General features: G+C 43.8%; 1 protein-coding gene and 1 long non-coding RNA gene across 3 annotated transcripts in view; one reads left to right on the top strand and one right to left on the bottom strand.

Moving 5' to 3' along the window:
• Positions 1-27,098, top strand: part of Me3 (malic enzyme 3) — a 198,511-nt gene that overhangs the window by 136,301 nt on the left and 35,112 nt on the right. For both annotated transcript variants that reach the window (XM_052159073.1, XM_052159077.1), the window contains exons 6-7: positions 6,994-7,155; positions 18,055-18,158. In XM_052159073.1, the coding sequence (XP_052015033.1) occupies positions 6,994-7,155; positions 18,055-18,158 (266 nt within the window). The remainder of the gene's footprint in view (positions 1-6,993; positions 7,156-18,054; positions 18,159-27,098) is intronic.
• Positions 1-27,098, bottom strand: part of LOC127666273 (uncharacterized) — a 103,219-nt gene that overhangs the window by 55,365 nt on the left and 20,756 nt on the right. The window lies entirely within an intron of this gene.

Genomic DNA, 27,098 nt, shown 5'->3' with positions numbered 1-27,098 from the left:
CTCTGAATATAGAGCCTGTGTCATGGTGTATAAACAAACTAACAGGAGCCGACTGGACTTTCCGTAACCCACCCCACACTCTACCCTGCCCCACTCAGCAGCCTTTCTCTGAAGGTTCCCTCCCCTGTCATCCAAGGCACCCTTTCAAAAGTTCAGAATGTTCTAAGCTTTGGTCATTTTTTGTTCCTCAAAAAAGGGGGGAGATGATCTCCCCACTTCCATAGAGACTCTGCTTATCACCCCTCCAGAGCTCGCACAGGACACTGTCACAGCCACTGAGATCAAAGCTCAGGAAGGATTCCTTCTGAACGCTCCAACCTGGGCCCTGAAGGATGGGTAGGGAGAGAGCATGCAAGAGTCAAGTGGACATGCTAAGAGGAGCATGCACGATACAGAGCCACCCAAGGGTGAGTGCTGTCCTCCCAACTACATCTTGTGGCTGAGCTCCCCACCCCCACCCAACTCCACCCCTGCAGCTGACTCAGAGAGGCAGTTTCTCAAGGCCTCAGAAGTGTTTGGATCCTAGTGTTGCTCGGTGCTTGGCTAGGGAAGAGGGTTGATTTCAGAGGACCTTCTAAATCAATTTGGAAGATTAAAAAATAATCTTCTGTGGTTTCTTAGCCAGAAAGCCAAGAAACACTGAACTGCAGAAGATAACTAAGAGGAACCCAGGGCTCAAGCCCAGGATTGTGAAGCTTTGTGGCCTTTCTTCTTCAAGCAGGAGGTCACCCAGAGCTGTCCAGCATAAATCCTACAAAGGAGTGAAAATCGCTGTCTGTCTCCTTCTCAGAGTGGCCATTGCGTACTGCAGAGGAAAGGCTCAACTGAGAACTCTCCCTGTCAGCTTCACAAAGTCCAAAATATCTCAGCCTAGTATCAACACTTCTGAGAAGAGGGGCCTTTGGGTGGTAGAGCCAAAGCAATGGCCTCCACCACTAAGCACCAGACACACAGGTGTTAAAATGGGGCCCAAATTTCTAAGGCCTAGTGCTTTCCGTGCATAGGCCTGGAGTGTGGCACACACTCTCTGTATCAATGTCAGAGACAGGGCTTCCTGAAAATCCCTGAGACAGAAATTAGCTTGTCATTTTGACCCAAGAAGGCCTCTTGGGTCAGCATCTCTACATAGAAGGTGGCAGAACAGAGCACAAAGTCACAGTTACCTGTAGTAAGGTCTGAAGAAAGACTCAGCAAAACCTAAGAGGCAGGTTGGGAGCTGAGGTGACTTTTGGTGGAGAGGGGTCAGGTTTTTGTAGTCTTGGTGTGATCAGTCATTGGCTATAGGCTAAACTTAGGAAGAGGTGTGGCTTCCTAGGAAAATGGCTAAAGTTGAGAAAATTCTCCAGATAGGTAAACAGCTAGGTTAAGCAGTAGGGAATTAACTCCTTCATTCCTGCATATGGAACAACATTGAGCAGACATTACCAGTCCCATTTCATGCAGGATTATACAAGTGATTTGCACAGATTGATTCATTGCCTTCTCTTGATAGCCACAGGGCTTCTTTTTATCTTTGCTTTATAGACAAGGGATCTGAGAGGCTAGTGAGGAGTGGAACAAAAATTTGAAACTAAGGAATGTGTGTTATTTATGTTATGGGGTAGGGGAGAAGGCAATGAGGGGAAAGGATGGTGAGAGGGAAGGGTAAGACAAAAGGAAGAAATAAAAAACAGTCTGAACATGTCTGCAGGCAGCGCACGATCATAGCTATACATCTGAGGCAGCCCAAGAACTAATCTTCCGGTCAGTCTTTGGTTAGTTAAACTAAGGGACATACCCAATAAGTCAGAAAAGGGCATGGCTCTGAGGAAGACAGACAAGAAAGAACAGAGCATACCATCCTTCAGACATCCCTATTTGTCTAAGACTCGAAGGAAACCATGACTTTTCCAACATCCAAATAAAGAAATTGGAGTTCTGTCATTCCAGAAATTGTTGCTGGCTTTTCAAACCCAGAGACACTGCCCAGACTTTCCCTAAGCCCTTGGCAACCCACTGATCTAGTTAAGTGGTTCCCAGCATTAATTCGATTGCTGTTGTGTATGAGAGGCAATATCTTCCCTCTGAACTTAGCTATCCCAGCTTTGAATCCTGACCAGCCAAGAAACCAGTTTATGCACTGTTAGAGCTATCGTTTGCCCGACTAATCGAGTCTGTTTCACATTGCTGGTCTCAGAGCTAAAAGCTAGGGAATGAAAACAACTCAACCTAACATTGCCCCTAAAAAGCTTACAACTGTAATAAAGGACATGAGAACAGGAATATTAATAGTACAATGAAAAAAGTAATGGCTACTTTGGGCAAAGAAAAATGCTCTAGGTATTCCAAAAAAAAAAAAAAAAAAAAAAAGAGTGAGAAGCCCAGGAGGGAAGCTTCATGGAGACAAGTGAACTTTGAATTGTTCCTTGAACCACACAAAAATGGTAGAATTCCAATCAAGGAAATTAAAGTTGCTGAGTAAAATACCACATATTGAAGGAGGTGCAAATCTCATACAAAACCAGAAATACCTTAGTTAGGATGCTGCATGGAAAAGACAGAAAAGTCCAAAAGGCAGAGTGGATAGTATATGGAAACCTTAAAAGTCAAGCTGAGAAGATGCCTGATGTTTGTTTTGTGTGTGTGGCGGGGGGTTAGAAATGGATGCATCCAGATGTGCTCTGTGAAAACAAAATAGGATCAAAAGATTTCAAGAGTAATAATAACAGTCAGAAATCACGGGAGTGGTTTGTGACATGGAGTCTGGCTGGTCAAAGGCAATAGCAATGGTGTGAGAGTCATAGAGCAGATGCCAGAAAGACGGGGCAGGCAAAATCAGCAGAACTTGATACCAGCTGGGCATGGTTGACAAAACACACACCAAAAAATATCAGAGAAGGTTGGTGGTATTGTGCTTAGGAGATGAGGGGAAACAAGAGGGCAGGTGAATTGGGCCACCAGTCTTCCTGGGTTTGGGGTCTCTGATGGGGAAAACCAGGGATGAGAAGAGAAAGCATCAAATGCTGGGGTCAGGAGGACTGTGAGGGCTGACGACCCAAGCTAGGGAGTCTATTAATCACAGCTCCTTCTATACTCCTCAAATGAGGTAACAGAAAACAAATCATTAATGTTCATTAGGCAGCAGAATTAGGGGAACTTGGAGTAACTGTCATTCCTCTTTTGCAAGATACATGCTGGTAAAATAAGCAGAGCATTGTCCATCTCTGTGTCTGGAACATTTGGCCACAGTTTTACAGGGAACCTGTCCAGCTGCAGGCTCTGGCCTTGGTGGCCTCCAGAGCCCCAGCATTGGTTCATTGCTGGCCTTTCTAGGCATGGCCCTGACAGGAAACAAAACCCAAAGCTCTTTATTCCACACATAGGACCCCCAAAGGGCTGTTAGTTCTACCTGGCTTCTGATAGGAAGGTAGCAAAGTAAAAATTTTCAAAGAAGAAAAGTATATAAGAATCCATTTGTACAGAAAGTGATGGGATTTCAAAGAGTATTAGACATACAAATGTCAGTATTCTGTGTGAGTCCTGGTACCCAATAGGTTCTTACTAAGTGTTTACAGAATGCAGAAAGGTAACATGGAGCATTAGATGCAGCAAGTGCTAACAGTTCAGAGGAGAGACAAACCCTATGCAACTGAAGAATGAGGAGAAAGATCCTCCAAGGAAAAAATTAATACAAAGGCTGAGAGAAAAATGCATTCCTCAGAGTGAAGAGACCACTACCCAGAGGATGCAATTATATAGAGAGACATAACAAAGATAACTTTCAAAATATATGTACATAATATGAAGACTTAGGTGTCCATAGGAACAATTAGAAATCAGCAAAGGTCTTTGTCTTAGAGTTTCTTGTTTTGTGATAAAGCATCATGACCAAAAGCAACTTGTGAAGGAAAGCACTTACTTCATTATACAGCTTGTAGTCCATTATGAAGAGAAGATGTAACGCAAACTCAAGGCAGGAACCTAAAGACAGGACCGGAAACAGAGGGCATGTAGGATCATTGCTCATTGGATTGCCCTCGTGGCTTGCTCGGCCTGCTTTCTTATATCACCTAGGACCACCAGCCCAGGGATGGCCCCACCCACGATGGGATGAGCTCTCCTACATCAACTTGCAATCAAGAGCATGCAGTACAGACTTGCCTACAGGCAAATTTTATGAAGGCATTTTCTCAATTGAGAGCCCCCTCTTCCTATATGGCTCTAACTTTCATCAAGCTGAAATAAAATGTGTTAGCTCTTTGATTCTGGAAATGACTTGATAAAAATGAGCTTTGGATACAGAGAACTTGAAACTGGAGGGCCTAAAAGAAGAAGGGCAAAGCAGCCTGAGAAGCTGTTGTACCTAGTCAACCATTTGCACAGTAGAACTGACAATCAATGATAGACGGAGAGGCATTCAGTTAGGAAGAGTTGAAATGCAGTGGAATTAGTTCCCTGGAACATTCCCTGTCTGGGAGACAGCACTGATGATCTCCTGGGAGACATGAACAAACATTCACCCCAGATAGAGTAAAGAAATGGTCCCACCTAAGTATACCTTCGTGAAGCAGTGGATTTATTGGGTAGTACGGTTGACGGGCTACTTACAGGAGCATAGGCAGCTCCTAGGCAGCTACACCACTGAAAAGCCCAGTCCAGTATGATGATTTCTCATCGCTGCAGCTCTGCTCACCTCGAAAGCAGCTTGGCCATTCATAGAGTCTCTTCATCCCAGCAATTGTCACTGCTCATGTAAGCTTGGGAAAGAATCTTATGACTCCTGTAACTTTCAGGAACTTCCTGTAAGTTTCGAATCCCTGAGCTCTGTGTGTTGTGCTTATTCCCTGAGTCTTATTAGCCTATCCCTCTTCTCCACAAGAGGGAATGTTTTAATTTAGAGCAAAGAGGTACACAGCAACTTCCCTCTAAACAGACAAAACGAAAACAAAACAAGCAAACAAGCAAACAAAAAACACAGAATGGGAACCTGAATTTGATTTGGACAGATGTTAGAAAGTTGTAGAGTTTGGGACTCCAGAAGAAGCATGAAGGCACAGGCTCTAGATGAAATGCTGCCCAGAGGGGGTGAGATGCGGGTACAGACTGGATGCTAAGGCACGGAGAGACTTGCCTAGAGCACAGGTGCTCTATTCCAGTGAGACAGAGTGGCAGAGAAACCTCTCTAAACCAGAAACCCAAAGCTTCACCAGGACAGGTTCCACATTTGCCAAGGTGACCTTAACAAGTCTTCTGGGCTTCTCAGATAATTAACAGGGAACCACCAATGGAATCCCTGGAACTCAACTGATACAGGACAAGCCTATGTAGACCAGGAAGGTTCTGAGCTTCTACTTGCTCACTTTTGTGTGGAATTATCAACATTAGTCATTCCTGTGGCCAAGAGAGAAGGAGGGAGTATGGGATATGGGTGGTGATAACTCACCTCAAAAGTTGTAGAGCAATCTGAGAAGGAAAAAGCATGATTTTCATGGGTCTCCTGTATTCTTCAAAACTCACTTCCTGATGAGGAGAAGTGATTTTAGAATCTTTGCACCTTTTTCTACAGAATGGCAGAAGTAACCCACAAGTGTTTCACCCCTGGAGAAGTAAAGAAGCAGGACAACATCTTTGTATTGAATCATGAGCACTTCCTGAACAAGAATAGGTCTTCATCTCTGTATTCCAGCATTGTCCCTGCATAGACAAACTAAGCCTTTATGGCCAATTGATACTAAGGTGTCATGTAGGACAGCTATAGCTCAGAGCTAGTCTTCAATCCTGGTCAAAAGCCAGATTTCAATAGATGGATGAGATGCCTATAGACTTAACTCTTGCAGAGAAAATGGGAGCCCATGATAGTGAGTTTGTTGCAGTGACATTGAAACAACTTCACTATGACCACAAGGGATTGCCCTTGGCCTGATGCTTCTGACCCTTCACTGATTTCTCCCTCACGCCCCATTCTCCCATTCATGAATTACACCACTTTGCTTCTCACACACATTTTACACACCTTAACTTTCCATCCTGTGAAAGGTGTTTCGCTCTGCCTATACCCCCACAACTACCTCCTGTCAGTTGCCTCGTGGGTGTGTCCTTTCATCTCCAAAACCTACAACAGTGAGTCGCCGTACAGGAATATCTCAATCTCTACTGTCCCTGCACTGTCCTGTTGCTTTCAGGCTTCTGTCTGAAAGCTATAGCTGTTAACAAATATGCTCCCTCTCTCGTTTGGATCCACACGTATTTAATTTTATAGCTAAGCAAACAAAAGTTCCTTCCCCCAGGATATGTCTTACTAGCAAACAGGTGCTTCATAAATATTTATTAAGTGAAAAATGAGCATCCGTCATGATCATAAAGTCATATCTGTCATCACTGTAAGCTCCATCAACATCTGTCTACTGATAAAGGCAAGATTTGTACCAGAACTGTGGCTAGTACATAATGGGCCCTTGGCGATTCTTTGACAAAAAGTAATCTTCATATGATCAAAGAATCTACTTGACTTCATAAGAAACCGTGACTCTAGGAGGCATTGCAAGCGCTGTTCTTTGCAAATTGGCCTCAAAATCCTGCGACTGTAGCAGCAGCATGTCTTTCTTGTCTTAACTTTTCTTTTTTTTCCTACATCTCTCTCCCTTTCTGTTTCATGCTGCAAGTTTCAGTCTGAGATTGTTCAGTTTCTCAGAGAAGGAGAGAGGGAGGGAAGGAGGGAGGCAGACTAGATGTGATTTCTCTCCAGCTGTTTCTGCAGTCCCCAACCCAACCTTCAGAATGCAAGGAACGCTGTCCTTCTGTCATCTGGCCTCTGTGAGGACTCTTGCCCACTTGCCAGAAAGGACCAGCCACCTGCAGTTGATGAATCCTCTGGCCTTGTCCCAGACAAGCCGCTTTATTCCCAACAAAGTCATGGAGTATCCAGCTGTCAGGCCTGACTGCTGGGACTTTGAAATGAGCACTTTGTCATGGAGGTGGTGCTCCTGATTGAGGATGCCCTGCTGTGTTTTTCAGGCTGTGGTGGTGACTGATGGAGAGCGCATACTGGGCTTGGGAGACCTGGGCTGCTACGGCATGGGCATCCCTGTGGGCAAGCTGGCCCTGTACACAGCGTGCGGAGGGGTGAATCCACAGCAGTGCCTTCCGGTCCTGCTAGATGTCGGCACCAACAATGAGGTAACGGGCTGCCTGAGCCAGGGGCTCTTGGGCCAGATGAGGTTGGGGGATGGCACACTGGTGGACTAATTATATCCACATGGGCTGTTTCTTTCCCAGCATCCTCTTGGTTCCCGATTCTTCCCACGCAGTTGTGAAGTAGAGGCGTTAACGCTCCCAGGTGCTTGGCTCTCCCACCCCCTTCTACTTCTGAGCCCCCTTTCTCTTTCATCTTCCTCTTCTGTGCCCAAGACGCCCAAGCCTCACTTCTTCCATTGCTTCCAGGACCCCAGGCAGTTTGCAGTCCTCCTAGGGGCTACTCTCTGAGAGAGCAGCCAGTCATAGGATTAGTCTGTGTTCTGCACTCTCAGCACAAGTTGCTTTAGTGTGTGACCCGAAATTCAAAAAAGAGAGAGAGAGAGAGACCATGGGCTAAACATCTGAGACAAACCGGTGAGTGTCCTACAGATCAAACAGGAGAAACTGAGCCAAACTTCAGGTAGATCATCCTGCAGAATTCAAGGACCTTCTCACTGAAGGAGTTCAACCCCCACTCAAGAGTTTGTCTGCTCTGGGTACCACCCTGGCATACTGTTTCTGCCTGCAATTCTTGGCCCTGTGGCTGGCAGAAAAGAAGTGTCTTAATCCCTTCTCTCTCTCTCTCTCTTTTTTTTTTGTTTCAAAACTATTTGTTTAATTCAAAACTTTAGAACAATTTAGTTCTGCTTTTCATAAAGGAAACAAAATATGTCTCTATCCAATTGTCATATTTGGAAAATTATAATAGTATTGTAATATATAAATTATACAAACAATGAGTTCCACTATGATATTTTCACATAGGTCTATAAAATGCACTTCATAGGAGTTCCTTCTAAACAACATTTATTTTGATGTTTAAGATCAGTGTGTATTCATCTTTTAAAAATTAAAATCATAAGCCAGGCAGTGATGGCGCACACCTGTAATCCCAGCACTCTGGGAGGCAGAGGCAGGCAGATTTCTGAGTTCGAGGCCAGCCTGGTCTACAGAGTGAGTTTCAAGACAGTCAGGACAACCCTGTATCGGAAAAAAAAAAAAAACAAATCCAAAAAAAACAACAAAAAATTAAAATCATAGAGGTGATTAAAATCATAGAAAATTAATATCATATGACTTGTGTTAATATATATCCATATGCATATGTATATATATACACATATATGCGTATATATTGCATTTTAATATTTTTCCTTCCAGTCTTTTTTCCTCCAAACTCTTACAAAAACAAAATTTGGAGTTACCCTACCGTATGATTCCTTAGCCTGCTTTTGAAATTTGATGTTTCCTCTCATGTCCTTGTCATTACTCCACTGGGCCACATTAGTGGGTGCATGCTTTACCACAGTTCACATAAGAAAGCCTGCACAGCTGCGTATTGGGGTGTCTTCCAGCTTCTTAGCGATCAGCTGTGCTCTGGTGCCCATTTCTCAAATCAGTCACTGTTCTCATCTCTAATGTCTCTTTAGGACAAATTGCTGGAGACAGAAATCCCGGTGCTAATTGAAGTTAGTTGTTGTCTAGATTCACAGAATGGGTATGTGTACGGATTGAGGGAGCAGTACGAGGAGGCCAGAGGAAAACCATTCCTCCTCTCACACCGGGACCTGAGGTTCAGAGATTCATGTGAATGGGCTGGCAGTGAGCTCCAGGGACCTGCCACTGGGCTTCCCCAGTGCTAGGATTGCAGGTGTGCCCTGCCACGCCCAGCTGTTTTCTCTGTGATTGCTGGGGACTGGTCCTGGCACTTTCCTTTTTTTTTTTTTATTGATATATTTTTTTATTTACATTTCAAATGATTTCCCCTTTTCTGGGTCCCCACTCCCCGCAAGTCCCATAAGCCCTCTTCCCTCCCCCTGTTCCTCCATCTACCCCTTCCCACTTCCCTGTTCTGGAATTCCCCTATACTCTTGCACTGAGTCTTTCCAGAACCAGGGGCCTGGTGCTTTCCTATCAAACCCTTCACTGACTGAGCCATCTCCACGGCCCCTGTTGTTTGGATACCTGATTCCTGTTGCCAAAAAGTTTACAGCCATTTGCATCCCACACTGATTTATTTTGAGAAAACTGTTTTCCTCTTCCTTAGACACCATGGTCTGGGTTTCTAAACAAGAGTGAGCATTGTGAGGCAGCAAGGAATGCAACATCCTCAGACTCCACCCACAGATGCTCCTCCCTGGGTTGGGGGAGCCTGAAAGAGACCTTTCTTGAAAGCCAGAAAATCATGGGGTAGACAGTGGTAGGCAAGAGAGGTGGGGAAAGACTGAATTCAGAAGCAGGTCCCTGGCCCCAGTACCACCATAGGTCAGATGAGTCACTGAAGCTCTCTAGACCTGATTCCCTCCATAGTAATACTGCCATTTCTAAAATCTCTTCTTGCTCTGCCTCATGAAACCAGGCCTGGGTGGTGGTACAAGCCCTACAGCTAATCAACAAGACCAGACCTCAAATTTTGCTCTAAACCAAGTTCCCTCCCCCCCCAACCAGATGCCCCAAAGAGGGCATCATTGCTCTGTAGATGAGTATGGCAAACCTTGTTTCAGGAGAACTACCAGCATCGCCTGCTGCGTTACAGATAGAGCTTCATCCTGTCAGTGCCTTAGAAGCTGGCCCTGAGCTGGAGCAGGGACAGCCTAGGTTTAATTTGAACTATTATCTTTCAAGGGTACTGGTTGCCTCTAGTAGGTGTGTGGAGATCCTTTGCTGTTGAAGGTCCATCACCCACCAATGCAAATGAAGCTCTAGGCTGACCTCAATTTTAACAAATCTATCAGGAAGGATTTCCAAAAGCAAGTGGCAAGGGTGGACCAGGGCCTTACACCTGATTTGAACAGTATAACACAGAGTGTCACTGCCTTCTTTTTCCCTTCAGGAAACTGAGGCTGGGGGGTTTTAATGGGCTCAAATGGATTCTAATCAGAGGCAAAATCCTCTGTTGTAGCATACCCAGGCCGACATTGTGTTGTTTCCTAAATCAACATCATCTCTAAAGTAACTTTAGACTGCTGTTCAAGTTGTTAAGGTAAATGGTATTTCTCCCATAGTGGTACATTGTGGACCCTTTTCAATATTTATCTATGACACATGCACCTATAGATGCATGTATTACTTAGTTGTAATCATAATGCACCTGTAATTTTGTTCTCATTTTTTTTCAATTAAGGTCATTTGTGAACACTTTCTCTTTACTTATTTAATCAAAGTTTATTGAGTGTTTAGTAGGTGTCAGGCATTCAGCGAGGCATGAGAGAGCTCAATGATCCAGACTGGGGTGGAACGGTCTGGTTGTCGGGGTTCCAACGTTGTCACCTAATGGATCATTTTAATGAGTCGTGTATTACATCTACTCAAAGTGTCTGCTTCTCCCCTGAGTGTTTTGCTCCAAGCATGAGAATCCCGTGCTGCCAAGTGAACCAGCATTAGGGAGACATGATTTATCCCCCTTCAAATGATTTAGCTACATCATTTCCCATAGTACAGCTCTTGGTTAAAAGTGCATCTGTTTGTAAGACTTGCACAATGACAACATCAGTTAAGATGCCAATGTGAGTTGGGGAAATTTCCCAAGGCCCCACCCATAGATGAAGAGCTACAGGCAATTAAAGGCTGCCAGGAGTGAGAATCAATCTTCCCTAGGGACAAGCCCTCTGGGAGGTTATCCAGTTCCAAATGGTCAACCTTCCTTACAAGTACATATAAGCACAACACTAAATGAACTCTGAAGGAAACACACATACATATATCTATACATACATACATACATACATACATGTCTATGTGCATATATATGTATATATAATTAAATATGAAGTTGACCTCATAAAGTAGAGAGTTGAGAAGGAGCTGGGTTTGGACATGGGAGATCGTGGGGCTGAAATAATGTAAATACAATACTGGTGTATAAAATTCTCAAAAAACATAAGTGTGATTTATTTTTTTGCTGAGAGCATTTCTCTGATGTAGGAGAGGAAAGTTTGGTCTTACCACGTCCCCTGCCTAACACAGTACAGAGCCGCTGCTGCTGTGAGGTGTTCTAATGCCCAACCAACCCAACTATCGGTGTGGATGCCTCTATGAAAAAAAAAAATTTTCCTGAGCAACAGCAGTTTAATCAGCGTCAGAACCTCCCTCTGAGCTTCCTGTTGAAGGAAAACATGTGCTGTCTACATCCCTGAGCCTGAGTCACTTTTACCTGCCAACACCAAGGACATTTGGAAAAATAAACATATGGAACAGTAATTCCATGGTGGGGGTAGGGGCAGACACCCCAGGTTCTCCTCGGGAGAGAGGAGCCTTGTACTCATGACTGTGTGTAGATGAGAGGAAGCACAAGATGGTTGTATTGTCCAAGCAGAAAGGACCAGAAACAGTATCTCATGTAACTTCTTCACTCTTCTTAGGAAAAGCAGCCCAGAACATAAATGGCGTCCGAAGGATTAGCTCCCAAGCCCTACTCACATGGCACGCTACAGTAAGGTTCTTTGGAACACCCCAACAGGGTTGGCTCTCTGGTTGCCCTCCTGAGCCCTGAGAGTCTTCTGCTGCCTAAAATCCTTGAGCTGTGTTCATCTCTGAGGGAGGTGCTGTGTGACCCGAGGGAACCTACTGTGTGGCTGAGAATGCCAGCATCTGCAGACAGACTCGGGTGAAAATCAACAGCAGACTTGACTTTGAAGACTTGTGGGAATGAACAAGATCCAGCTGCTGTGTTCTCAGATTTGTAATTTTTTCTATTTTAACAACTTACTGTCCCCACGACTAGAATACTCAGCTTCGTCGCGTAGTCCTACCAGAGAGCTCACTCTGCACAAATGTCTGAGGATGCCTCAGAGCCCGTGCAGCTTTCTCCTAACTTAATTTAACTTTCCAAGAAATGAACAATAGACCTGAGGACAGTGGAGGGAAGGGGTGCAATGGCTGTGGAGTGGACCCCATGCCGTGACCTCCTGGATACACAGGTGCTTTGCGTGACCTCTTACAGTGCCTGTTGCTAGTCAAGGTAAATATTTTTCAACCAGGACATTTATCTTCCAACTTAAGTACAACCCTCTGTGATATGTCCAAGGGAGAGGAGGAAAACCTATTTGTTTTCCATGACATTTTGTCTCTAAGGAAAACCGAATGAAGGAGAGCCAGGCAAACAACCCCCAGAGACTGTATCCAACCCCCCAACTCCCACCACACAGGAAGAAGTAACAGTTTGCCTTCTTTGGGTAAATTCCTTCACCTATAATTCTAATCACTGATTTATTCAGTTCCAATAGGAGCCGAGTAACCATCTAACACAGAGAAAAGATTTAGCCATCAAATATTACTTGAGTACCAGGACACCTTGCATACAGCAGAGTTTGGGAATGAATAAACTCAGACCCTATCCTGTTCTAAAATAATGAGTTCCTCCCTTCCATTGTGACCAGTGGGTTTTGTGACCTGAGACAGCTCATGTCCCCTCAGACATCCATTGGGAGGAAGCTGAGTGAGTGATTTCCAATCCCTAAATTTTAAGTTTGGCATCTTAGGCCAGTAGTGATATGCTGGTAACTGGTATCAGCTAACACATTTCACAGACTTTCTGTGTGTGGACACAGCCTGATTGATCTCTGTGGAGATGTAAATGAAGAAGGAACAGACCTTTCCTCAAGAAATCACATTATGTGACAGGAGTCATTATTACCCCCTTTTCAACGGAGAAAAAAACAACAAAACAGAGAAAAATTATATTTTTTGCCCAAAGCCTCTGGCTCAAGTGGCAGGGTATGAAGCCAAGTTCAGGTTCATCGAATTCCAAAGCCTCAAACCCAGACCTGCTGGACCTTGGCAGCTATAACTAAATGCTCCTGGCAATAAACAGACAGGGGTGAGGACAAGAATCTGATACTTAGTTCCTTGGCCCCCACAAGATCAGGTGATGGGGAGGAAGGGCCTTCCATGAGAGCCAGTCTGAGCGAGGCTCAGTCTCAGCCACTTGCTCTTGGCTCTGTGAGTCTGGGCAGTTTATTTAAACCACTGAACTCCAACATCCTGATCTGTAAACAAGAATGGGACAGTCAGGCCCTGGAATGACCCAATGAGGACATTTCTTCCTGCAAGCTCTATGTAAACACAAGACACGTTTGTCTTTAGTATCATCACTGTGTGTACATTTTCCCCATTTTTGTAATTAGTCTTGAAGTACTTGAAGCATGGAGCATTTTGTTATAAAAAATAAAATATGAAGATGCCCTCAAAAGGTTTTAGAGTCACTATTCATTACTTTTCTTATAGATAATGAAAAGAGGTAATGTAAGGGAGGATTCCTTTAGTTTTTTATTAGATATATTCTTTATTTACATTTCAAATGATTTTTCCCTTTCCTGGATCTCCCCTCCCCAAAATTCCCATAAGCCCTCTTCCCTCCCCCTGTTCCCCAATCAAGCCCCTCCTTTTGTTTTGAAGGGGAACTGGTCCATCTTGAGGGAAAGCATGGAGGCAGAGCCATATTCCTCTGCATCAGCCATCTGGGCTGCAATATGGGCCTGGGTCAGTGGATTAAAGAATATGTCAGTTCGCACCTCACTTCCAGAAGATCCTGCTATACCACTCCTGGGCATATACCCAGAGGATTCCCCACCATGTAATAAGGATACATGCTCTACTATGTTCATAGCAGCCCTATTTATAATTGCCAGATGCTGGAAAGAACCCAGGTATCCCTCAACAGAAGAGTGGATGCAAAAAATGTGGTATATCTACACAATGGAGTACTATTCAGCCATTAGAAACCATGAATTCATGAAATTCTTAGGCAAATGGATGGACCTAGAGAACATCATACTAAGTGAGGTAACCCAGACTCAAAAGGTGAATCATGGTATGCACTCACTAATAACTGGATATTAACCTAGAAACCTGGATTACCCAAAACATAATCTACACATCAAATGAGGTACAAGAAGAAAGGAAGAGTGGCCCCTTGTTCTGGAAAGACTCAATGAAGCAGTATTCAGCAAAACCAGAACAGGGAAGTGGGAAGGGGTGGGTGGGAAGACAGGGGGAGAAAAGGGGGCTTATGGGACTTTTTGGGAAGGGGGGGGCTAGGAAAGGGGAAATCATTTGAAATGTAAATAAAAAATATACCGAATAAAAAAAATTAAAAAAAAAAAAAGAATATGTCAGTTCTTACAGATAAGCAAAAGAACCACCAAAGCTACACGGCTCAGAGTTCCAGAGCATGAACTCTGAGGTGAAATACTGACGGTTTGCTCTTACTAACTGAAGGTCTTGGGGAAGGTGTCTTAACCTCTCTGTGTCTTGCTGTTCCATTCATAACATAGGGGAATAATAAATAATGAAACCCACTTCTCAGGACCTCCTGGAAGAGAGCTTCATAAAGCGAAACTCCAGAAGAACGGAGGAGAGCTGGAGTGGTTGGGAGGTCAGGGCCATCAGACTATACAATGCTGACAAGACTTCCCTAGAAAGAGGAAAGGGAAGATGGAGACTTAAGGACTCTACCTGCAGTACATCCTACAAGAGTCTAATTAAAAAGCTAGTTACAAGTCTCTAAGCAAAGACGATTATTCAATTGCCTCATTTAGGAGGGATGCTCTGCCCCAACCCTCCTCACCCCTCATCGCATCATTGAGCACTCTGGGGAGAATATGGATGGGTGAGGCTCTTTCAACTACCCTCCGGCAACAGAATCTGCTTAGAGAGCTCTGAGTCTTCCTGTGGCAGTGGCAAAACCTGCCTCAGCATGAGATGCATCAAACGCTTTAAGAACTAGAACATGGGCTGGAGAGATGGCTCAGCAGTTAAGAGCACTGACTGAGGTTAAGAGCACCGACTGCTCTTCTGAAGGTCCTGAGTTCAAATCCCAGCAACCACATGGTGGCTCACAACCATCCATAACGAGATCTGACTCCCTCTTCTGGAGTGTCTGAAGACAGCTACAGTGTACTCACAAATAAATAAATAAATATTTTTTAAAAAGAAAGTGAAGTAGTTCTTTAAAAAAAAAAAAAGAACTAGAACACTTGTCACCATTTGTACCAGGTGTTGTCATTCACTAAGTTCTCTCATAGTCTCTCATGCGATCAACATAACCAGAGTGCGGCTGCATGCTGTCTCCATTGGACAGAGGAGAGGAAGACTCTGGAAGGTCATAAAAGCTTTCCCAAAGTCACAGCAGCCTGTCATGGCTCATGTCACCCTTATCTTCATACCCTGCTACAGCAGCTCAGACGGGGCTGACGGAATGAATTTTTCAGTGAGCTCTTGCTTGGTTGTATTAGACACAATAATACCAAATTCCAAGAGACTAGAGCAGATGGTTGTTTTTTGTTTCCCAAGCATTCCAGCCGCCTTTCCCTCGCTCAGCCTCCAGCCTCTAACCTTCCTTTGTGGTTACCCTGCCTCGAAACCCAGGGAGCCTGTTAGAATCTGACCGTCTTTACAGGCCTGACTATTTTCCCCACAATACAGTCTCAACTCACATTTCCCGTTGCTTCTCCACTCTGTGTTCCTGTGCTACACTGTTTGCCAAGGGCAGTGGCATCTGTCTCTGAGACAGCTCACTCATCCACACCCTCAGTCGACTGTGAGCATCTTTGAAGTATCAGTCATTCTCACTAATAATTATCATGCTCCATGCTGCAGTCAGAAGTGCCAATGATCAATAAATACATGATGTTCTTTATTCCATGAATTACATATACATTGACACTGTCTTGTTTAGTTTTTAGCTCTTATTTTAAAATATTGTAGATTCACATACAGTTCTCAGAAAAATAAAACCACAAAGTTTTAATTACTTTTTGTTGCTGTGATAAAATGCCATGACCAAAAGCAACTTTGTTCCCAAAGGCTAGCGTTCATGGTGGTAAGGAGCGCGTGACATGGCATGGGGGCAGGGCAGGAAGCTGGCTGATCACATTTTATCTGCTCACGGGAAGCATGGAAGGAGAAGTAGTAAAAGGAACACTGTTGTTTTATAAAAAATAAGGAGAGAAGGAATATGTTTTGGTGGATGTATAGTCAGGTGTGGGGGAAGGGGTGCCTCTGAGGGTCTACGCTGAGGCGTCCCTTCCCCCTGAGGGACCAGCCACACTACAGTGTAGTATAGAGTTTATTCAGGGCATGGGGAGGGGACTTGAGAGGGTAGTAGAGACAGAGAAAAGGAGAGAGAGAGGAGAGAGAGAGAGAGAGAGAGAGAGAGAGAGAGAGAGAGAGAGAGAGAGAGAGAAACAGAGAGAGAGAAACAGAGAGAGAGAAACAGAGAGAGAAAGACAGAGAGAGACAGAGAGAGAGACAAAGAGAGAGAGAGAAGAGGAGTAGAGGAGTAGAAGCCGGCCGTGAGCATATGGAGAGAGATGGGAAGGTGAATGGGAAGAGGGGTTGGGAAGCAGAAGAAAAGGGACAGAGTGAGAGAGAAAGAGGGAGAGGAGGGGGCGAGCAGCCCCTTTTATAGTGAGTTGGGCATACCTGGCTGTTGCCAGGTAACCTAGACAAAATGCTAGCTAACAGGGATATAGGACCCTCAAATCCCAACTGCAATGATGTGCTTCCTCCAGCATGGTTTCACTTCCTAAGGGTTCTACAACCTCACCTCCAAAGTCACCACCAACTGGGAACCAAGTGTTCAAACTGTGAGCCTGTACAAGAATCCTCTTTCCAATTGCCACATGTCCCCATACCAACTACCCGGTTTTCTTCAATTGGGGCAGTTCAGTTCTATACCTTGTATAGACTCCTGTACCGCTAAGGCAATTAATCTATGGGAAAGTTTCATATAGGGCTATCTCATGCTACCCTTTTATAACCACACCTGCATTCCCTCTTCCTCTCCCTAGTTTCTGATGATTGGTCTCCACCTCTATAGTTATGTTATTTCAAAGTGACATGTAGTCATTCGGGGTTGACTTTCTTTCATCATATGTCTTGAGATTTGCCTAGATTTGCCAATTAACAGACATTATAGTTTTTCAAGAGGTTTTTTTTTTTTGCTTTTATATGATGAAGCTTCTATGGATATTAAAGTAAATGAATTAACAAATGTATTTTGCATGAATTAATCTGCTGACCCATAGAGATATGGATGAAATAGGCAGCTCAGTGGGAGCAACTAGTCAGACCAATGCAAACACAAGAAAAGGCCCAATGCGCACGTGGCTGCGGTGGCTAAGGGCTAAAGTGAGCACCATCTTTCAATGAAGTTTCTAGTTATACCATTTTACCTCCTTATCCCCAACACCTAGCAATGTGTGAGCTATGTGGCGGGTAAGATTTTATTTAAATTTAGATGAATGAATGTTTTATAAGTGGTTTTGGGGGCAAGATCTTTGGATGAGACCCCATTCACCAATGCAGATGTTACCCACAGTCAGCTTCAGAGGTTCTCAGCCAGGAGCATATCTACCTTCAAGAATACCTGTAGCAATGTCTGAGGACATTTTTATGATCACAGGTGGGGGGGTTGCTGGATCCTTGTGTGAATAGGTTGGAGGTGCTGCTAAATATCCTATAATGTACAAGTCATGTCTCAGATTAAAGAATAATCCAAGTTGAAGCATTAATAGTGACACTATTAAGCAGCCCTGAAATCAACCCAAAGTCTACAGCCAGGACTTGAAAGAGTGTCCGACGGAGAGTCAGCTACTTCAAAGCACTGTTCATTCCTAAAAGCGGGATTTCACAGGAATCCACCCTCACACAGGGGCTTGGCTTCCAGACCCTTCCAGGGATTACCCTTAGGTAGAGATAGGGAAACAGAGGCAGTGTCCTATGCTCTTCTCTCCTCCTCCCTCCAGTCCTTCCCATAAACCTGGACTCTTGCTTTACAGAAAACAATAATAAAGCAGGAAGTACAGAGTAGGTTTAGTAAGCAGATGCTCTCTGTTTCAGGAGCTTCTCAGAGATCCTCTGTACATCGGCCTGAAACACCACCGTGTCCGTGGGGAGGAGTATGATGACCTGCTGGATGAATTCATGCAGGCTGTGACAGACAAGTAAGTGGACCATGCTTGCTGTCCCCTTTGGAGAGAGTGCCTAAGAAGTGCCATGGCCAAGTCAACCTTGGCTTTGGAAGAATTATGAAAGAGGCTGTAAATGAATGCTCTGAGGGTAGTTTAGAAATTTCAACTTGGGGCTGGAGAGATGGCTCAGCGGTTAAGAGCACTGACTGCTCTCCAGAGGTCCTGAGTTCAAATCCCAACAACCACATAGTGGCTCACAACCATCTGTAATGAGATCTGATGCCCTCTTCTGGTGTGTCTGAAGACAGCTACATTGTACTTATATATAATAAATAAATAAGTCTTTAAAAAAAAGAAAGGAAGGAAGGGAAGAAGGAAGGGAGAGAGAGAGAGAGAGAGAGAGAGAGAGAGAGAGAGAGAGAGAGAGAGAGAGAAAGAAAGAAAGAAAGAAAGAAAGAAAGAAAGAAAGAAAGAAAGAAAGAAAGAAAGAAAGAAAGAAAGAAAGAAAGAAAAAGAAAGAAAGAAATTTCAACTTGACTCATGCACTTGAAAATCTGGAAGCCATGTGGGCCCTTCTCTGGGGTAACCTTCAAGAAGGCACTGTAATGAGGCTAGGTTTCTATTGTTGCAGAAAGGAAATCCTCTTGGTTTGAGCTGCTCAGAGTAGTTTTCATGATTCTAGACACTGCTCTTCTGATAAAAAGATGTTACCCTCCCAATGAGACAACTTTGGAAAGAAGGTCACCATATTTGTCTTCACACATACATACTCCCGCCCCTGTTAGGTCACTTTAGGAGAATGATAATAGGCCAGTGAGGCTGATGCCGCATATCCAAGCCTTCTAGATCCATAAAATCTCATGTCTTCACTAGAAAGCATAATGCTGGCAGCTCCATCTTTCACTCCTGCCCATTCTGACAGCCATCATGGCCACCGAGATCTGCTGGCCTACTACAGCAGGGAGTTCCAGTAATGCTTTCAACACGCTGGGCAAGCCAAAGCTTCTACAGTTCAGTGGACAATGAACACAAAATGTATTTCCTTCTTCCTTGAAAAGAGATAAAATTATATTGTGGTTCAATAGGATGGGACAGATGTTACAGAAAAGAAAAAACTCATAATGGTACACAGGGTAGAAGTAGAAGTCTAGACAAGAAGGGAATTGAGAATGTATTCAAGGGTGTGATCAAAATGGTGTCTCAAAGGTCTAGGCTGAAGAAGAAAAATAAGGACACAACGAAGCAGGAAATAGGGAAGGGATGAGGAAAAATAAAGGGTTGGTAAACCATACATCCTGTTGAGATTTGAGACTCATTGCATTGGCTGCCAGGCAGAATAAACTGGTTGAAAGGAAGTGATCCTCTGAAAGCTCTAGGTTTACAGTCAAGATTATAGAGGAAATGTACCACTGGGCAGTGACCACCAAAGAAGCTAATTCACAAATTGGTGCATTTATTAGCAGCACTGCATCTGGAACACAGGAGATGACTGACACTTCATTCTTCCTTTCCAGACTATCTTTTTTTTTTTTTTTTTTTTTTTATGTGGTGAAACACTTAGCTGTTTTTTTTTTTTTTTTGTCTTTTTTTTTTATTTGATATAATTTATTTACATTTCAAATGATTTCCCCTTTTCTAGCCCCCCCCCACTCCCCGAAAGTCCCGTAAGCCCCCTTCTCTTCCCCTGTCCTCCCTCCCACCCCTTCCCAGTTCCCCGTTCTGGTTTTGCCAAATACTGTTTCACTGAGTCTTTCCAGAACCAGGGACCACTCCTGCTTTCTTCTTGTATCTCATTTGATGTGTGGATTATGTTTTGGGTATTCCAGTTTTCTAGGTTAATAACCACTTATTAGTGAGTGCATACCATGATTCACCTTTTGAGTCTGGGTTACCTCACTTAGTATGATGTTCTCTAGCTCCATCCATTTGCCTAAGAATTTCATGAATTCATTGTTTCTAATGGCTGAATAGTACTCCATTGTGTAGATATACCACATTTTTTGTATCCACTCTTCTGTTGAGGGATACCTGGGTTCTTTCCAGCATCTGGCAATTATAAATAGGGCTGCTATGAACATAGTAGAGCATGTATCCTTATTACATGGTGGGGAATCCTCTGGGTATATGCCCAGGAGTGGTATAGCAGGATCTTCTGGAAGTGAGGTGCCCAGTTTTCGGAGGAACCGCCAGACTGCTTTCCAGAGTGGTTGTACCAATTTGCAACCCCACCAGCAGTGGAGGAGTGTTCCTCTTTCTCCGCACCCTCTCCAACACCTGCTGTCTCCTGAATTTTTAATCTTAGCCATTCTGACTGGTGTAAGATGAAATCTTAGGGTTGTTTTGATTTGCATTTCCCTAATGACTAATGAAGTGGAGCATTTTTTAAGATGCTTCTCCGCCATCCGAAGTTCTTCAGGTGAGAATTCTTTGTTTAACTCTGTACCCCATTTTTTAATAGGGTTGTTCGGTTTTCTGGAGTCTAACTTCTTGAGTTCTTTATATATATTGGATATTAGCCCTCTATCTGATGTAGGATTGGTGAAGATCTTTTCCCAATTTGTTGGTTGCCGATCTGTCCTCTTGACGGTGTCCTTTGCCTTACAGAAACTCTGTAACCTTATGAGGTCCCATTTGTCAATTCTTGCTCTTAGAGCATACGCTATTGGTGTTCTGTTCAGAAACTTTCTCCCTGTACCGATGTCCTCAAGGGTCTTCCCCAGTTTCTTTTCTATTAGCTTCAGAGTGTCTGGCTTTATGTGGAGGTCCTTGATCCATTTGGATTTGAGCTTAGTACAAGGAGACAAGGATGGATCAATTCGCATTCTTCTGCATGCTGACCTCCAGTTGAACCAGCACCATTTGTTGAAAAGGCTATCTTTTTTCCATTGGATGTTTTCAGCCTCTTTGTCGAGGATCAAGTGGCCATAGGTGTGTGGGTTCATTTCTGGATCTTCAATCCTGTTCCATTGATCCTCCTGCCTGTCACTGTACCAATACCATGCAGTTTTTAACACTATTGCTCTGTAGTATTGCTTGAGGTCAGGGATACTGATTCCCCCAGATTTTCTTTTGTTGCTGAGAATAGTTTTAGCTATCCTGGGTTTTTTGTTGTTCCAGATGAATTTGATAATTGCTCTTTCTAACTCTGTGAAGAATTGAGTTGGGATTTTGATGGGTATTGCATTGAATCTGTATAGTGCTTTAGGCAAAATGGCCATTTTAACTATATTGATTCTACCGATCCATGAGCATGGGAGGTTTTCCCATTTTTTGAGGTCTTCTTCCATTTCCTTCTTCAGAGTCTTGAAGTTCTTGCCATACAGATCTTTCGCATGTTTGGTAAGAGTCACCCCAAGATACTTTATACTGTTTGTGGCTATTGTGAAGGGGGTCATTTCCCTAATTTCTTTCTCAGCCTGCTTATCCTTTGAGTATAGGAAGGCCACTGATTTGCTTGAGTTGATTTTGTAACCTGCCACTTTGCTGAAGTTGTTTATCAGCTGTAGGAGCTCTCTAGTGGAGTTCTTTGGGTCACTTAGGTAGACGATCATGTCGTCTGCAAATAATGATAGTTTGACTTCCTCCTTTCCAATTTGTATCCCTTTGACCTCCTTATGTTGTCGAATTGCCCGAGCTAGTACCTCAAGTACAATATTGAAAAGATAAGGAGAAAGGGGGCAGCCTTGTCTGGTCCCTGATTTCAGTGGGATTGCTTCAAGTTTCTCTCCGTTTAGTTTGATGCTGGCTACCGGTTTGCTGTATATTGCTTTTACTATGTTTAGGTATGGGCCTTGAATTCCTGTTCTCTCCAAGACTTTAAGCATGAAAGGATGCTGAATTTTGTCAAATGCTTTTTCAGCATCCAATGAAATGACCATATGATTTTGTTCTTTGAGTTTGTTTATGTAGTGGATTGTATTGATGGATTTCCGTATATTGAACCAACCCTGCATTCCCGGGATAAAGCCTACTTGATCATGGTGGATGATCGTTTTGATGTGTTCTTGGATTCGGTTGGCAAGAATTTTGTTGAGTATTTTTGCATCGATGTTCATAAGGGAAATTGGTCTGAAGTTCTCTTTCTTTGTTGGATCTTTGTGTGGCTTTGGTATCAGCGTAATTGTGGCTTCGTAGAAGGAATTGGGTAGTGTTCCTTCTGTTTCTATTTTGTGGAATAGTTTGAAGAGTATTGGTGTTAACTCTTCTTTGAAGGTCTGGTAGAATTCTGCACTGAAACCATCTGGTCCTGTGCTTTTTTTGGTTGGAAGACTTTCTATGACTCCTTCTATTTCTTTAGGCTTTATGGGACTGTTTAGATGGTCTAGTTGGTCCTGATTTAATTTTGGTATTTGGTATCTGTCAAGGAAATTGTCCATTTCCTCCAGATTCTCCAGTTGTGTTGAGTACAGGCTCTTGTAGTAGGATCTGATGATTTTTTGGATTTCCTCAGTTTCCGTTGTTATGTCTCCCTTTTCATTTCTAAGTTTGTTAATTTGGATACTTTCTCTGTGCCCTTTGGTCAGTCTGGCTAAGGGTTTATCTATCTTGTTGATTTTCTCAAAGAACCAGCTCCTAGTTTTGTTGATTTTTTGTATGGTTCTCTTTGTTTCTACTTGATTGATTTCGGCCCTGAGTTTGATGATTTCCTGCCTTCTACTCCTCCTGGGTGAAATAGCTTCTTTTTGTTCTAGGGCTTTCAGGTGTGTCATTAAGTTGGTAATGTATGCTCTCTCCATTTTCTTTTTGGAGGCACTCAGGGCTATGAGTTTTCCTCTTAGCACTGCTTTCATTGTGTCCCATAGATTTGGGTATGTTGTGTTTTCATTTTCATTGTGTTCTAAAAAGTCTTTAATTTCTTTCTTTATTTCTTCCTTGACCAAGGTGTCATTGAGTAGAGTATTGTTCAATCTCCACGTGTTTGTGGGTTTTCTGTTGTTTCTGTTGCTATTGAAGACCACTTTTATTCCATAGTGATCAGATAGGAGGCATGGGATTAGTTCTATCTTTTTATATTTGTTGAGGTCTGTCTTGTGACCAATTATATGGTCGATTTTGGAGAAGGTACCATGAGGTGCTGAAAAAAAGGTATATTCTTTTGTTTTAGGATAGAATGTTCTATATATATCAGTTAAATCTAATTGGTCCAAAGCTTCAATTAGTTTCATTGTGTCCTTGTTTAGTTTCTGTTTTCCTGATCGGTCCATTGAGGAAAGTGCAGTGTTGAAGTCACCAACAATTATTGTGTTAGGTGCAATGTGTGCTTTGAGTTTTAATAAAGTTTCTTTTATGAAAGAGGGTGCCCTTGCATTTGGAGCATAGATGTTCAGGATTGAGAGTTCTTCTTGTTGTATTTTTCCTTTGACCAGCAAGAAGTGTCCCTCAGAGTCTCTTTTGATGACTTTGGGTTGAAAGTCAATTTTATCTGATATTAAAATGGCTACTCCAGCTTGTTTCCTGAGACCATTTGTTTGTAAAATTGTCTTCCAGCCTTTTACTCTAAGGTAGTGTTTGTCTTTGACCCTTAGGTGTGTTTCCTGTAAGCAGCAAAATGTAGGGTCCTGTTTACGTATCCAGTCAGTTAGTCTGTGTCTTTTTATTGGGGCATTGAGTCCATTGATGTTAAGAGATATTAAGGAATAGTGATTGTTACTTCCTATCATTTTTGACGTTATTTTTTAAATTTGATTGCTTAACTTATTTGGGTTTGATGAAAGGTTACTATCTTGCTTTTTTCAGGGTGGAGTTTCCCTCCTTGTATTGGTGTTGTCCTCCTATTATCCTTTTTAGGGCTGGGTTTGTGGATAGATATTGGGTGAACTTGGTTTTGTCGTGAAATATCTTAGTTTCTCCATCTATGGTGATTGAGAGTTTTGCTGGATATAGTAGTTTTGGTTGGCATTTGTGTTCTCTTAGAGTCTGCATGAGATCTGCCCAGGACCTTCTAGCCTTCATAGTCTCAGGTGAAAAGTCTGCTGTGATCCTGATAGGTCTTCCTTTATATGTTACTTGGCCTTTTTCTCTTACTGCCTTTAGTATTCTTTCTTTGTTTAGAACATTTGGTGTTTTGATTATTATGTGACGGGAAGTATTTCTGTTCTGGTCCAGTCTGTTTGGAGTTCTGTAGGCTTCTTGTATATTCATGGGCATCTCTCTCTTTAGGTTAGGGAAGTTTTCTTCCATAATTTTATTGAAGATATTTGCTGGCCCTTTAAGTTGTAAATCTTCACTCTCATCTATGCCTATAATCCTTAGGTTTGGTCTTCTCATTGTGTCCTGGATTTCCTGGATATTTTGGGTTACAAGCTTTTTGCACTTTGCATTTTCTTTAACTGTTGAGTCCATGGTTTCTATGGAATCTTCAGCATCTGAGATTCTTTCTTCTATCTCTTGTATTCTGTTGTTGATATTTGCATCTCTGTCCCCTGATTTCTTCCCAAGGCTTTCTATCTCCAAAGTTGTCTCCCTTTGAGTTTTCTTAGTTGTTTCTACTTCTGATTTTAGATCCTGGATGGTTTTGCTTAGCTCCTTCCCTTGCATGTTTGTGTTTTCCTGTAATTCTTTAAGAGATTTTTGTGTTTCCTCTTTCATGAGCTCAGCCTGTTGACCAAAGTTCTCCTGTATTTCTTTAAGAGATTTTTGTGTTTCGTCTTTCATGACCTCAGCCTGTTGAGCAAAGTTCTCCTGTATTTCTTTAAGTGTTTTTTGCATTTCCTCCTTGTTGGCTTTTGTATTCTCCTGGATTTCTTTCAATGATTTTTGTGTTTCCCTTGCAAGGGCTTCTAACTTTTGATCCATTTTCTCCTCAATGACCTTCATGTGTTCCTGTACCAGCATCATGACCAGTGATTTTAAATCCAAATCTTGTTTTACTGGTGTGATGGGGTATCCAGGACTTGCTGGTAGAGGAGAATTTGGTTCAGATGTTGCCATATTGCCTTGATTTCTGTTAGTGACGTTTCTGCGTTTGCCTTTTGCCATCTAGCTCTCACTGGTGTTACTTGGTCTTGTCAGTGCTGGACTCACCAGTGCAAGCTGCCCCTTCCCCGTTGGCCTCTGGTGCACAGCTTACACTCTGCACTGCCTATAGACAGGGTGCTGTTTTCCAGGCTGTTCAGATCCCAAAGCAGGCACCTGAAGGCTCCCGCTGGGGCCCGCAGGATTTATCGGAGCACACCGACTTTTCCCAGCTGGCCGCCCGGAAGCCCCCACTAGCCTCTTGAGGGACCTGGAGATGTGGCGGCCACCCAGGCTGATCTGAAGCGGAGAGATTTGAGCTGGGGGCTTCTGCCTGAGGCCTTGCCCCAGATTGTGTCTGTGGACCAGGTGGAACCCGTGTGCACCCCCAGGGAGCTCCGAAGGTGAATGTTGCTGTGACCTCCCCTGTGCTCCGCTCACTCCGCTGGGCAGCCGATTTCCCCAACCGGGCTGGCGCACACTAGGTTAGCCTTGTCGCCTGGGCCCTGAGTCCAGGCAAACGCCTGGGAGGCCAAGGTCCGAGCAAAGTTCCCCTAGGGCTATGTCTGTTATTTGGGTCCGCCAGGTGACCCGGATGGCGGGCGTGCGCGTCCGCGCTCCGCGAAAGCACCGGGAGAGTCTGTTGTGCTAATAACCTCCTGGGCTGGTTGACACACAGATGGCCCACCAAGCCGCCCAGTTCTTGGGGTCAGTCCTGTGCCTTTTGGGGCCTAGACCCCTGTTTTGTTAGCCTCAGGCTACGCTTGTTAGCAGTCTCTGCCCTCCCGAGCACTCTGGCTCCTGTAGGCAAAATGGCGGCGCGTGCACCGGCCGGGGCAAAAAAAAAAACTCCTGGCTGGGTTGGCGCCCCGATGGCCACTCGAACAGCCCAGGGCCTGGGTGCAGGCCAACGCCCGTCTGGCTCAGACCCCTGCGGTGTTGGGCCTAGGATTATGTTTGTGTACCTCAGTCTGACCGATCTCTGGAGCCCGGGATCCTTTCCAGACTATCTTAAATGTCACCTTCATGACCAAACAAAAGATGCTAAGGGCCATAAATTATCTAAAGTACCTTTAAAGAACAATAGCCATGACAGTTCAGGGAAAGGAAATGCTTGCTTTGGTTGTGGGCAGACTCAGACGCTGCTCTCTGTGTAACAAGGAACAGGACTGCTTCTAGACACCTGAAAGCTATTCTTCCAGGAGAGAATTTGACTTGCTTCTGTACAACCAAAAAAGGACCAATGGGAACAATGCCAACAAAGGCCCTTGTAGGCACAAAGTAAGTTCCACAATACACTGAATTCTGGATATGAATTCTCTGTCATGGAAGGAACTACAGTATATGTTGTTTGGTGTTTTGATGGTAGTCTATGAATGGGCTCAAGCTTCACATGGTCTTGAATGTACCTTCATACTCCATTACTTTAGTTTGACCTCTTAAGAATGCCATGTAGCTGGCAGACCAGGTACTATCATGCCCACTTTAATGGGATGAAAAGCTGAGGCCTCAAGATGACAAGGTCACTGCCCCAATTCCCAGAGTACCTTGCATGACTGTGAGGTGAACCCAGTCTGCCCATTCCTCCTGCAGGATGTTTTCTATAACGCTTTGTGACCTGACCAGAGGGGGTGAAAATGCTTTAGGGAGCCTATTTTTTTGCTTCCTGTTTCCAGGGCTCATTGCTGGCTTATGAGTCAGTCGTCATTCCATGATTTCCCCAAAGAGAAGTTTTGCTATTCATGTGAGAAGGTCAAATAAACTAGGATGTAAGAGACTCTTCAAATCGTCATCAAAATCAATTCGCAGCTCCACAAACACACAGGCAGTCCAGGGTGAACCCGAAGGGAAGGGTGTGCCTCAGCCAGCAGGAATGTGTCCTTCAGCAGAAGAGATGATGGCTTGACAGGCCATTGTTTTGACTTTCTAGCAAGCTAGAACAGATGTTTCTGTAGATACTGTAGGAGGAAAATGAGCTAGGTTCCCCCAGGTACCCCTGAGAATGGATTAGTCTGGAGA

This window comes from Apodemus sylvaticus, chromosome 1 (assembly GCF_947179515.1).
Source record: "Apodemus sylvaticus chromosome 1, mApoSyl1.1, whole genome shotgun sequence".
Taxonomy (NCBI): domain Eukaryota; kingdom Metazoa; phylum Chordata; class Mammalia; order Rodentia; family Muridae; genus Apodemus; species Apodemus sylvaticus.
This window is presented reverse-complemented; position numbering and strand designations above follow the sequence as displayed.